This window comes from Manihot esculenta, chromosome 15 (assembly GCF_001659605.2).
Source record: "Manihot esculenta cultivar AM560-2 chromosome 15, M.esculenta_v8, whole genome shotgun sequence".
Lineage (NCBI taxonomy): Eukaryota > Viridiplantae > Streptophyta > Magnoliopsida > Malpighiales > Euphorbiaceae > Manihot > Manihot esculenta.
This window is the reverse complement of record NC_035175.2, coordinates 10509278-10523163: the sequence shown is the minus strand read 5'-3', so window position 1 is coordinate 10523163 and position 13886 is coordinate 10509278. Positions and strand designations below refer to the sequence as shown.

Below are 13886 nucleotides of genomic sequence, written 5' to 3'. Positions count from 1 at the left end.
AGCAGATGCATGATGCATCTGTAGGAAAGTAAACCATGAACGTGTTGACCTGCGATTGACAAACCATGTTTTTTTTTTTTGAAAAATTATTATTAAAGAATAGTCAAAACTGCATAACCATCGTTTCCCGTCCCATTAAAAGAACAATAAATAAAAAAGAGAATGGTTAGTTTTAATATTCACCAATTTCAATTTATTTCATAAAATCTTTTTAAAATTTTATGGTTAAAATTAATGTAACTTATTATTATTGGCTTACAGATTGATCGATGTCTAAATTTAAAATAATATATTATAATTATCCGTCAATTTTTTTATAACAAAAATTTTAAATTTTTATTTAAATTACTTATCTTGAAAGAAGAAGCAAAGAGCTCGTTCAAAATGTGCATTTTCCCTTGCAGAAAATTGGAAATCTTGCTTTACAAGAATGCTAACTGCAGCGAATTTGAAAATTTCAAATTAATTATAAAAATATTAAAATTTCACATTTAAGTGAAATAAATATTTCGAAATGAACATTATATAACATTTTTATACAGATTTACCTGACCTTAGAAAAAAGAGAAGCTATGCTTTTGAGTTTTGACAATGGGGAGATAGGTGGCCCCCTCCTAATATTTGCAGCCACGGGGGAGGTTGGAAGTTGATGTGACTTTTCTATAGATATATTGGCATAATTTATTCTCATTGTCACTAATTTTCTTCGATTCGTATACACGTTGAATTAACCATTTAGCATTTTTTATGGCTAAATATAAAACTAAAAAGCGTGTGAGTCCAATTCAAAATTAAAATACATCAACAACAGTTCAGCACAATCCAAAATTACAATTCACAAACCAAATCTGGCTTACAAGTAAAAAAAACCTAAACAGTCCACTGAGCCTTGAGGTTTACAAGTTGTAATGCACAACCCAAAAGTAATCGACCTAACCCAACAACCATCACCTATCATACCAATCTATTAGGGCACCCCTCCCTGCCATAGCCAGCAAATACCAAAGCTTTGAGGTCCACTAAATCGACGCACAGCAGACCATTCAACTCAGCATGTAAGCAATTAGAGGACAAGAAGAAAATAGTAATCATGGATGCACTAGCAGAATAGAAAAGATCGGAGGAAAACGCACAGAAGCAACGCAAAATAAAAGCAGAAACCAGTAAGGTGGCAACCTTGCAAACTCAACCAGGGGCGGAGAGAGGGTACGGCAAGGGGCACGTGCCGTACTGGCGACTGGAAAATGCTTTGAAGGGGAATGAAGGTATCGCAGCGGCGCAGCCGGTCGTGCCGCAGCAGTGCAGTTGCAGCCGGTGGTGCCCTACCAAAGGGAAGCTCCTGGCTCCGCCACTGAACTCAACCTACCACCAATTTAGAGAAGCATGAACTATCAAATTCATCAATGTGATTTTGAGTGGTCAGTATGAAAACAAAACAAAAATTCCTTGATCTCTAAATCAGAACTGCTAATCCTCAAAACTAGAGATTATAGAGATTATAAGTGTTATCAACTACACAAACATCACCCATAAATACAAAATAACAAAATTATACTGATTAATAATGAGTCATTAAAATTAAATGGACTCAGCGTTGGTCAAAATTGTTCTCTCCCAAAAAATCCTCACACAATCAAAGTCTCCATCAAAATTAAGATAAAAGAAAAGAGCAACAAGAACAAAATTCAAACCTAGCTCACAAACACTTTACTTTGAAAGTCGCTCTTTTTCTCATTCCTTCCTAACTTTCTCTCTTCTTCCTTTAAACTTTCTCTCCCCTTTTAATACATTATGGTAAGTTGTATGATATTCTAATAAATTCATATTTCTACATGAAAACTTTTTTTAGTTTTAGTTAATAATAATAATAATAATATAAACCACCTCACGTTAAAAAAATATTTGGCAAATTATTCAGATTCGCATTTAACAAATCTGTTAAGAAAAATAAAAATATTCCTTTTTAAGCCTCTATTTATTTTAAAAAAATATTTCTAAGAAAAATATTTTTTATATTTTGTAACATTTGAAATATTAAAAAAATTTAATTCATGAAATAATATTTTATTAATAAAAAAATCAAGTCATTTCCATATTTTAAATATTTTATTAAAATCTTTATATATAATTTATTAGTTTATTTTATTTTTTAAATTAAAATTATACAGTAAAAATTAAGTTATATTATTAAAAAATATTTTTTTTAAATAAATTATTCCAAATAAAGTCTAAATGTAAAACACAAGGCACTCGTCTCATTATATCTTATATGTTAATATACATAAATATATATACAAAAATAGATGGAGTATTAGAATCTTAAAAATTAATACTATTTTTTTATTAATGAATAATTATTTTAATAATAATTAATAAATAATATAAAAAATAACTTTTTATAATTTATTTTCTCAATCAAATATTAAATGCCACCTTTAAAATTATTGCCGAAATACATATAATTACTATTGAACCCAAGCATTCTAGACAATCTGCTAAAAACGAAAAAAGCGCATTCCATCGAAATATATATATTGAACTAAAGCCGCCGGTGAGGCTTAATTAATGCCACATTATTATTATTATTTTTTAAATCCCTATCTTTTCGGGTTAAACACTCTCTCTCATATTTCTTATATATTTATATTAATATTTAAATAATCTATGGATGATTATTAATTACTATATTGAGTGGAATTAAAATTTTGATTTTTATAAGTGAAGTAAATAATTATTAAGAGTATTTTATTTTTAATAGAAAAATCTAATGTGAATATAATTTAATTTAAATATAATAAATTCAAGATAACTTTCGGTAGTTATAATAATAATATATAGGTTGATATCAAAATTTTATACTATTTTAGATTACTAGCCCAAAATTATATCACGACCAAGTCTCTGCTATCAAATTACATGAAACTGTGGCTTTGTATTTAAATATAATTATTTGACTAATTATTATGAAAATAATTTTTTATTTTTTAGAAAAACTGAGAGTCACATAAATAATATGATTTGACAGAGAGGCAATATATACAAACAAATTAAAAATGTGATTCGATAGAAATTGACATAAGTTGAGATTATGCATATATAATTAAATCAACGTTAGACTTCCCTTGCCTTGTGCTATTTTTCTAATTTTAACACGTAGCAAATGAATGTTTGGATAGATATTGGTGTTTTTTTTTTTTTTTAAAAAAAATTTCCTGATGAAAATGTGGCGTAGTAGCCACCGTCCATTTTCAAATTATATTTATTTTGTTTCATGTATCCGGCAGAGAGGACCTCCTCCTCTACTGTAAGAGACTGGATTTCCCTCTCCAATAAATCGATAGATTTCTTAGATGTACCGTTTCTTTGTTGTTTTTTTTTTTTTAAATTGATTTTCTTATTTGCATACAGGATGGAAAGAGTTTTTACCGTTAGATCTTGGCTTTTGGGGTCCCTTCTGGGTGCAATATAGAAAGTGCTTCCCCCTGTTGTTGGCTTTTGTTTTTTCGTCTTGAGTTGCGAATAGATCATTTGCATGAGCTTTAGTAAATCTGAAATCTGTTTTTACAGCCGTGAGGAGGAGTACATGTTCTTTTTCTTGATGCTAACTATCTCTGGATTCATGTATATGCTCTTAATCAGGTGTTGAGTCTGCCAGTAAGCTCTGTCAGCATCGCTTTCACTTCCCACAGTCCAGATGATTCCTACAGCTGAGCTTATGGCTCCAGGCTACTAAATTTTGAATATAGAAGGATTGATAGATCTTGGTTGCTTTGTGCGTCTCTTTGTCTTGATTTATTGTTCGACGACCTTCAAGCCTCCTCCGACCGGCGTTAGCCCATGCGGTGGCGATCAACCTTCCATAAACTCTAGTTTAGGGTTCTTATTCTGCCCTTTTCTGTAGTCTTACTGTACTTGAGTTCAGAACCTTTCATCATAATGGAATATTATTATTTTTAATTAATACTTAATCTCTATAATATAAAAAAAATTCATTAATTAATTTTTTAATTTTAAAAAATATATTAAAATGATTTCTTTAACCCTCATATAGAAATAAGGAAAAAAAGCTCATTATAAGTACAAAATGAGGACGACATGTAGAAAAATGATGAGCATGCCTTATTAAAAGGGCCCAGAGAGACCGTGAGCTAAGTAAGAGAGAGAGAAGCCAAGAGTTGACCACCATCCATCCTATCAAATAAATGTCTAGTTTGTGGCATACGTAGGGGCCGGTGAATCGATGGTTCATCTCTCCAATTACTTCCACTGAGAATTTACTCCAATTTCGATATGATTTCGGTACCATAATAATCGATTATAAAAAAAAATTAATTTTCAAAGTGTTAAAATAAATAGATCAATTTAAAATTTTAATTTTTATAAATAAAATAAAGCTAAGAGAGACATAATATTTAATTATGTAACTGAATAATAGCTTTGAAAAATCTAGCATTATAGAATTCTCATTAGCTTCTTATTATCAAACATTCAATTATTTTCTTTTAAAATTTAACTAAAATTAATTATCAATGATATTAAGCATGTTAATAATTAACTCTTAATTTATAAATTTTACTTTGTAAGCGCATAAAGATGACTTTATGAAAATCTAAATTAATTGAGATAATTAAATTAAATAATGAAGATTTTGTAGAATTTGATAAATAAAAATTATTAAATTAAAATAATTTCATCAATAAATAATCATTTATTATTTTCATTGTAAAGAATGTAGAAGGGAGTGAATGAAGAAATGGTCCAATAAATTGAAAATTAATCGTATCAAATTGGAATAATTTATTTTGAAACATATTAAAATTGAGTTTTAAAAATGAAGTAATACATTAAAATAAATAAAATCATTTATGATTGAAGCAGATCAAACTGATTGGAGTCCAAATGATTAAATCAAATTATTTAATAGTTTTGTGTCCAGTTATTATATATAATTCGATTTTTCACACCTTCGCCGATTTGGAATGTGAAAGCGCATAGTTGAATATTACACTTTTTCCTACTAAATTTATAATATTCTCGTCGCAACTTAATCGAATATGCTAAATTAGGACCGGACTCTTAGATATTGTGATTCGCTAGTATCTTGGGCGGTTCCACCTCGTCTCGCATGGGTAACCCTTTTCTCGTAGGTCCAGTACAATTTGTCTGACTTATGCTGATTTTGATATCAATAAAAAATAGTTCGTCCCAAACTGATCCAAATAATTTTTGGACTCACTTTTCACGATTAATTATTATATACAATTTGATTTTTTACACTTCCGTCGATGTGGAACGTGGAAGTGTATAGTTGAATATCACAAAGGGAGCAGATCTAGTTATACTACAATTCTATCAGCATGAGCGCCTTAAGAAAATCAAATGGTTGTCTGATAATAGTAAACAAGCAAATACGCTCATATGTACGGTTTTATATGATACTGATAGATGATACTGTAGCAAAATAACGATTATATGATATTAGAGAATAAAAAAAAAAAGAATAAAAGAAGGACATGATCCATTTAAACTAATCTTATACGTTCATACTAAAATGCTACCTCTTTTAAATGTCAAATCATTAATTCTCATATCAATATATATATATATATATATATATATATATATAACAAAAATAAAATAATACTTGTTGAAATTGTTTTTTTTTTTAATCAATATATATATATATAACAAAAATAAAATAATACTTGTTGAAATTGTTTTTTTTTTTTTGAATTGATATTCACGATTATTTTTTTCTTTATTTGAGTTTGTAAGATAAACACTCACCGCTGGCTACTAATTCAATTTCTAATCTCCTCCCCTTCTTCTCCTTCTTCTTCTCTTTTGACTATTTCCAAATCCCTATTTTATTTATTGAAATTCAAGTAGCTGAAATTTTTGAAATCAGCAACTCATTGAAAACCTTTAAATAGATTATAATTGGAGATAACTTCTTCTTATTTTTAATTAATTTAGTAATGCAAGACTTATATAGAATCTTTCTGAGGAAAATATGAGCTGGCTTGGGAAGCTTTTTTGCATAGTTAGGATGATGTTGCTATCAAACTTAGGCATTAAACTATGACCATGTCAAACCTTATACACATGACAATTTTGATAAAAAACTGGTTTTGATTCAGTTCAATAATTTCATATAAAAATTAAATAAAATTTATTTATTTATATTTTAATTTCACTATAAATTTAATCTAATATTGTTTTAATTTTTTAAATAAACATATAATAAAACCTTAAAAAGTCAAAAAGCCGCAACCATATCTTTTCTTCTCTTCTTTCATCTCTCTTCTCTTTCTCAAATTATGGATTCCTTAAAAATATTTATTTTTAATAGAATTTTAACTTTTAAATTTTCAATACTGTTTTGATTTTACAGTATTTATATTTATAATTAATTGCTTAATATTTATCTCATCAAATCTCATAATAATAATCTCAATTATCACTTGATAACTTGCATTAAAAATACAATTTTTAGTTTTGAATAAATTAAGCTTTCATATCAAAGTATATGTACACTAATAAATAAATATTTTACTTAATGAAAATTCTTCAGACTTAGGGTTGATAATACTGCAAAGGTTGAAAGAGAAATTTCTATAATAAAAATTATAAAAAATCAATTGCAAAATTATAAGTTATTTTTCAAAGGAGGAAGGGAAGCTCAATTATAATACGAAGATCTATTAAGGCGGCTTAGTTTCCAAGCACACAGGTTTTGGTTGTCGGACTCGGACTTCAATGATGGTTACACATCCGTCACTGTCTTCTCTTAAGAAATTTAGCATTATTTAAAAAGTTGAAACAGTAGGTCATTATTTATTATTTATGAATACATAATTAATTTTTGATACTATATTATTAGTTTTAATTTTTAAAATATACACTGCATTTTAAATGATGTAATTTAATTTAAAAAATTATAAAATATATTTTACTTACAATACATATCTGTTAAATTATTATATATAAATCATGTCCCAATCATTTTAATTTTTGGTGATATAATAAAAAAAATTAAATGTTTTTCTATTACAGAAGACTTCTTCAAACTTACTTATTTTAATATAAGTTAATTGACTTTTAAATAAAATTATGAAATAAATGTATAATTAGTTAATTTATTTTATATAAATTTTAAAATATAATTAATAAGATAACATATTTATTAGTCATTGAAACTTGAAAAAGGCTCCTCTTACCGCTTCGGAAGCCCAAAATGAGAAAAATCTTTGCGTTTTGAATGGTTAAACTCATATAAACACAAAGTTCCAAGAACAGGAAATATCCAAATTGATCCCCAGAAAAGAGTAGAATTAGAAAAGGTGACATTATATTCTCATTATTTGACATTGTAAGAATTGTGGCCTAAATTACTTCTCATTTTCTTTCTCTAAAAGAAAGGTTATGATGATGGGTGATAAGAAATTTTCAAGTGCATGAATTCGTTTAAGTAATTGAGTGATGAATCGTTTTCACAAGAATTTAATTATTAAATGAGTAAATAGTTATTAAATTGTATACTATTTTTTTGTCAAAATTAATTATTTTGTTTCTTTTGTTAAAAATCAATTAAAATATCTTATGTTTTATAAGTTATATTTTTAATTTTTTAATTTTTATTAAAAATATTATCTTCCTCTTATGTCCACTTCACTTTTCACATATTAAAAAATATAATTTTTTTATTAATTTTTAGTTATACCATTTTAAATATATTAAATTTTATTAAATATAAAAAATATTTTAAAAATAAAATAAAATAAAATTATAATACTCAATTTATACGTTATTATAATTTAAAAAATAAAATAAACAAGAATAATAAAAAAAAAATGTAAACAAAAATTATAGGATAAATGGAATATTATAATAAAAAATTAAATATTTATGAATAAATAAAATTATAAAGATAAAAATTTGAGGATAAATTAAGTATATTAACTTATATATATATAAAGGAAAGAAGGAGTCTAATTTTATAAAGGAGAACATTCAAAGAAGTCCCTCAATTTGACATTTTTATCCAAATAAAACTTTAAACTGTGCTTTCAGTATAGTTATTATTTTTTTATAATAATGTGTATTTTTAAGTATTAAAATTATGTATTTTTATTGAATTTTTATTTCAATTTTTGTTTTATTTTAAAATAGTAAATAATTATATATATATAATTTTATTATTAAAAAATATTTTATTTGTTAAGGACTTGCTTCAACTTGAAAAATAAAATTCAAGGTCTTATTTAGCAAAAACATTAAAGTGAACTTAATTGAACTTCGATGAAAACTTGAAGATCTTAATAAGACTTTACTAAAAATCAATATAAATATGTAGTTTAGCTTGATCCAGTGGGATAAAAATATATAATTCATCTAATAAATGAATTTTCATTTCTCCAATTATTTATAAAAAAAAAAACAAATACTAATACATGCAAAACCCATATATACCATTCAATTTATTCAATTGATTATTCAGTTTTAACTAAAGAATTATTTTTTATTATTCAAAATTATTTTCCAAGCATGTTCATGATTAAACTTCATAAACTCATAAAAATTAACAAAAAGTCTGTATACCCATCAATAAAATAAACACAAAAGCATCTAATTATAATTAATGAATTTAATTCTCATTAATTAATGTGTTTAAGCACAGCCGAAAGTTGTTAAACCATTCGTCCAAGTAATTATAGCAGCTGCATTTTCTATCAAAAAGCGAAGGAGAAAATGGGTTTTCAAAAGACAGGCTGCCTTCACATGGTTTTACACGTGAAAAAATGCATGTCTAATCTAATGAGCAAGCTAGATGATTAGTCCATTACAAAAATGTATCTTACATATATAATTTCCAGGTAATAATTTTGTTTACATCATCATGGAATATAAATTTGTATATGTACATGTGGTTTCTTCTATTTTTGTCATGCAAAGCTCAGCACATGTCTCACTCATTATCAAGGCTGTGGGAGTTTCTAAAGGGTACTAATTTAACAGCAACGGCAGCTAAGGACAGCTGCAGCTACTATATAATGATCATACATTATTAATCTCTCTTAAATTCGACGTTAAAACAGTGATGATGGCCTTGCATGTGATAGATACTCTTCCTCTGCTGTGTGTTCATTTCTTCCCAGTTGATATAATTTGCAAGCTTTTTTTTGTTTTTTAGTAATTGGTAACCTGCTAAGTTGGTTGGCGTCTACCTACCAACAAGAGTTGTTTTATGCTTAAAGCAACAACAAATCAGAAAGCAATCTTCCTTCTTATTCTGATTTATCTGTTTTCTTCATTTTTTTAATAATTTTTGTACATTTAACCAGCTATGCCATTGATGACAGTCTTCACAACAAAGAATACGTATGTACAAAGCAACTCCATAGCAGAATAAACAAACACTCACTTTTTTGTTTTTTTTTTTTTTCAAATGTACTTTACAAATGGATGCATGTAGTATACAATTAACTCAACCCCATTGATGAAATGATGCAAAGATGAGAAAGAAAATGAAAGGCTACTTACCCTTATTTTCTTCCTCATATGTGTGTTGAAAAAAAAAATAAAAAGGACAAAAAGAGTATCCTAATCCTATCTGTCTACAGAAACTAATGCTGCTATTTACCTGGCAGGCTGGCGATGGAATCTTCATTGGGCTCTCCAGCTTTGCAAGCCAGGCCATTCCTCACAACATACAAATGACAGCTTGGCTTCATCACTACCCTACACAAGCATACTCTCACCATCTTCCTTTCCCTCAAAAAGATGATGGCAAGCTGACTCAACCTCAACCCTCCAAAAATTTGGGCTTACTTGGACCAAAAAACGAAAAAAACACAAAATTTAAAAGAAAAATCTTGCAGTCCACCATGACCTCCAAACAGACCATAGCAGAAGCCTCCCTCTCCATCAAGGGACTTCCCATATGAATTTTTGCTGAAAAATTTGGCATTGCAATTGGTCTTGTTTATCACTTGAACAAGAAAATCAGTGCTCTTCCATCTACAACTTGCGTCAGTTTTAATCAGCTTACACAATGCAATCTGCATAAACCAAACACAAATTAAATCAATTAATGCTTTGTTTATTTTCAGTTAGTTTAAACTCTGGGATAGAATAACATACTAGAAACTGAAAATACAAGAAATTACCTGATGTCTTCTTTGACATTGTTGAGCACAGTGTCACTGTAGAGAACTATCCTCCATGTTCCTTGCACGGAGTTCTACACTTCTTAGATCACGAAGATGGTGTAAAATCTCTTGCAGAAGCTCTATCCCTCTGTCTCCTTTTTTTAAGGAGGTTATACTATGCTTGAGAAACTCTCTATCTGCCTCCAATGCTTGTAATCTTTCATAGACATGATCCACCTCCTCCTCAATTGCAAGCTTCTTGCTTTCTACTTCAAATTTGTTGATTGATTTCTCCAATGCAACAGAATCAACTTCTTCTGCATGCCCATTTTGCATCCCATTTTCAGTTTCTTCATCAGTGGCATCGAAAAGTGGAAGAAGTCTCTTTGCCTTTGCACTGAAGGCTTTTCTTTCTTGATGATGATATTTTCCATTCATTTCCTTGTGATTACCATTGGCAACTCCATTTGCTTCACTGCTATGGTCCAAATTCTCATTGTAGCCATTTCCATTTTCTTTGTATAAATGTTCAATTGGTTTTATGTCTTCGAAGAGTTGCTCGTCTTCGTCACTGAGTGTAAAAAGCTTCTCCTCCAAAACCTTAAGTTGATCTAGAATGGATAGCCTCTCCTCCTCAAAATTAGCCAATGATTCTTCCAAATATAGAACTGCATCAACCGGGGTGTTCTGGTCGCTAGTTTTGTTATGATTATCGAAACCATCTTCTTCTTTCCCTTCATGATTCAAGTCAACAGATAGTCCATCACTATCCTCAGCATTACTAGAAGATGCAGAGGAAGTTCCACTTCTTGTGCTACTTTCTTTCCTTCTTTTCAACATCATCAACTTCTCTTTTGCCTCGTAATCTTGCACCTTCTTCCGATATATTTCGAGCTCTTTTTCTAGCTCTGCTCTCTCTTTCTCCTTCTTTACCATAAATTCATTCAAAAGCTGTAAAGCTTCCTGGTCGTACTCCGATTGCTCTTCCATCATTCTTTGATACTGCAAAGCTTCCATCTGCATTGCAGCCTTCTCTTCTTGAAGCCTGTTTATCATTGCCATTGTCTGGTTGGCAGCCACTGCAGAAGCACTTCTTTCTTCTTCTAGTTCTGCATATACAGCACTTAAAGCCTTCCTTTCAGCCCTCAAAGCAGATTTCAACTTCTCGACAGTCAAAACTCCATCACCTGTTTCAATGTCACTGATGACACTTCCATCCAAAGACTCCTCTGTGTTGGATTCTCTTCTTTCTAGAAATAGAAGCTTCTTGTGTAAATGATGAAGGCTATCTACAGAAGTTGGTGTATCAGGAATCTTGTCTTCCTCAATGTCATTCCTCTCTGAACACAATGACAAATGACTGTTTATCAGTGGCTCACTCGTCTCAACTGTTATGGTCCTAAATTCTACTGCTTCGCCTTCACCTTGCTTAGAACCTGAAACAAATGAATTATTCAGCATATCACTTCGAATTTTACATTAATTTTAACATTTATTATGGTAATATAAGAAGTTAGGACTCACCATGTTCATTATAGGCATGGAAATTGGCATCGGTGGTTGAAGGATCTTCTGCTATGGACAGACAGGAAGCAGGAACTTCTTCACTTTGAAAATCTTCAATTGGTTCATGATCAGGAATCTCTGTCCCTATGGATATATCTGCTTCAATCTCATCACTTTGCATCGGAGGTGCTTCTTCAGACTCTACACAACCGCAAAATTCCTTAATATTAGAGAAAATACAAGATGGAGAATTGTAGAAAAGATAGATTTATTTAAATCGAACCAGTACCCCGATTTTCACCTGATTCTATTTCCTCTTCTGGAGTTTCTGATTCTTCTTGAACATCATCGCCATTGCTTGCAGGGGTTTGCGACGGTGGAGAAATGGCAACCTGTTCAAAATCCTGCTTCAACAGTTCACAATCAGCTTGCGCTCCTGACGAATTCTCATTCTCTATGAATTCCCTTGACTCCAGCTCAGCAGCCGCAGTTTCCTCCCTTGACTCAAGCTCAGCAACCACAGTTTCCTCCCTTGACTCAAGCTCAGCAACCATAGTTTCCTCCTCGCTCTCTTGGATAGGAAGCAACGGCACCTTCAAATGCAAATCGATCCTGTCTTCAATCAGTAATTCATATTGTGTCCCAACGTGCTTATCGAACTCCAAAACAAAATCTTCATTACCGAAAATTTCCTCCTCTCTCTTCTCATTCCTGTCCGACATTTGCTTCTCCACGGGATTGGAATCCATCAATTCAATTGGAATCAAGTGGCAAGCATCTCGATCAATGTAGAATTCTAGATGCTGAGGTTGAATTTCATTGGAAATATCTTCTCTGAAACCAACTTGAACCATCGTTGCCTGATCACAAGAGGGATTCTCCGCTGGCACATTCAAATCATCCTTCTGGACGGATACTTGCTCTTTTTCTATTAAAATTTGGTCTTTATCACTTACATCAGCTACCATTTCCTTGCAATCGAAGCTAGATACAAAGCATGAAAAAGTTTCCTCTGTTTTCTCCTCACAGTTTCTGTCCTCCACTCCCCTGTTTTTATCAATCCCCTGTTCTCCCCCACAGCGATCACACACAAAACCTGATCTTTTTCTATTAGAATGATCTTCTTCATCAATTTTATCATAAGCTTCTGCTTCCAAAATAAAATTCCCTTTCTGGGTATCTTCTGAGTCCTTCCAAGAAGGCTTCATCAGATAATCATCTGCACAAGATAATTTTGTTTCCAAGCTAACACCACAACAAGCACACTTGGAAATCACCTCAACATTTTCACTCACCTTATCACCACCACAATCTTGAAACACTCTCAGTTTCTCCATCCATGGAAAAAACGCGAACTTATTGGAGAATTCAGCTTGCGGAGAGGACGAGCAATCCTCACACATATCTTGCCATTCAGCTAGTTTTCGATGATTTGAGCAGTACCCAAGTTTGGAAATTTCTACGGCATGATCTTCACAAACAAGAGATCTATAAGAATTCTGGAACTTTGCGGGCTCAAAGAAATGATCAAGCCTAGAACACCACAGACAGGGCCTTTTAAGGCCAAAGTAGTCAGCGAACTTGATGATCAAATAAGAAAATAGAGAATTTAGGAGGAGGAGAACGATCAGAACCCATTCAAGCATTGCATAAACTAAAATAAGGGTAATCTTGTTGGTGTTTCTGTGCAGCATGGTTGCAAACTTGTTGGCAGCCATGGATGGTTGCTCTATTTCTTGTTCCTTGATATGTACAAAGAAATAGAGGAGAAAATATAGAGTTTGGAAAATCCCAAAACACAAGATAAACCAGAGAAGATAGTAACTGTACTGAATGAGAGAGAGAGAGAGAGAATCAGAAACTTGGAAGGAGTTCTAACAGATGAGAAGATGGAGCGTATGGAAGAATAGAAGTAGATGGAGAAGTGGTTTTATTTATTGGACCTGAACAGCAATTTGAATAGGATTCACATCCAAATGAGAACATATTAGAGGAGAAGGGCAAGAACCATATGTGGGATTGAGTCAAAGAAAATTAAAGAATGATTTGGGAAATTACAGTATACATTTTTTTTTTTAATTATCATTTATCATTTTCTTCATTGAATTAGGTAATTTATTAAGATTCAACAGATTAGAAATAGAATTACATTCTTTTTACTGATAAATTCTAATTAATAATATCAAACTAAGATTTTAATACGGTAAAATTTACCATGAAATTTTTTTT

At 30.3% G+C, this 13886-nt stretch overlaps 1 protein-coding gene across 1 annotated transcript; it reads right to left on the bottom strand.

Annotated features, from left to right (window-relative positions):
* Window positions 1–9568: 9568 nt before the first annotated feature.
* LOC110601860 (myosin-binding protein 2) lies at window positions 9569–13656 on the bottom strand. The gene is made up of 4 exons (XM_021739223.2): window positions 11959–13656; window positions 11676–11858; window positions 10170–11587; window positions 9569–10061 (listed from the first exon to the last, which is right to left on the bottom strand). Exons 1-3 carry the CDS (start codon window positions 13373–13375, stop codon window positions 10203–10205), a joined length of 2985 nt encoding a protein of 994 aa, XP_021594915.1. The 5' UTR covers window positions 13376–13656; the 3' UTR covers window positions 9569–10061; window positions 10170–10202.
* Window positions 13657–13886: the final 230 nt, after the last annotated feature.

Excerpts from the sequence above, each read along its gene's own strand:
- LOC110601860 (XM_021739223.2), bottom strand. The coding sequence starts at position 13,375 with ATGGCTGCCAACAAGTTTGCAACCATGCTGCACAGAAACACCAACAAG. Across the intron at positions 11,859-11,958 it reads AGAAGAGGAAATAGAATCAG|AGTCTGAAGAAGCACCTCCG; the intron begins GTGAAAATCGGG and ends GCGGTTGTGTAG. Across the intron at positions 11,588-11,675 it reads CCATGCCTATAATGAACATG|GTTCTAAGCAAGGTGAAGGC; the intron begins GTGAGTCCTAAC and ends CATTTGTTTCAG.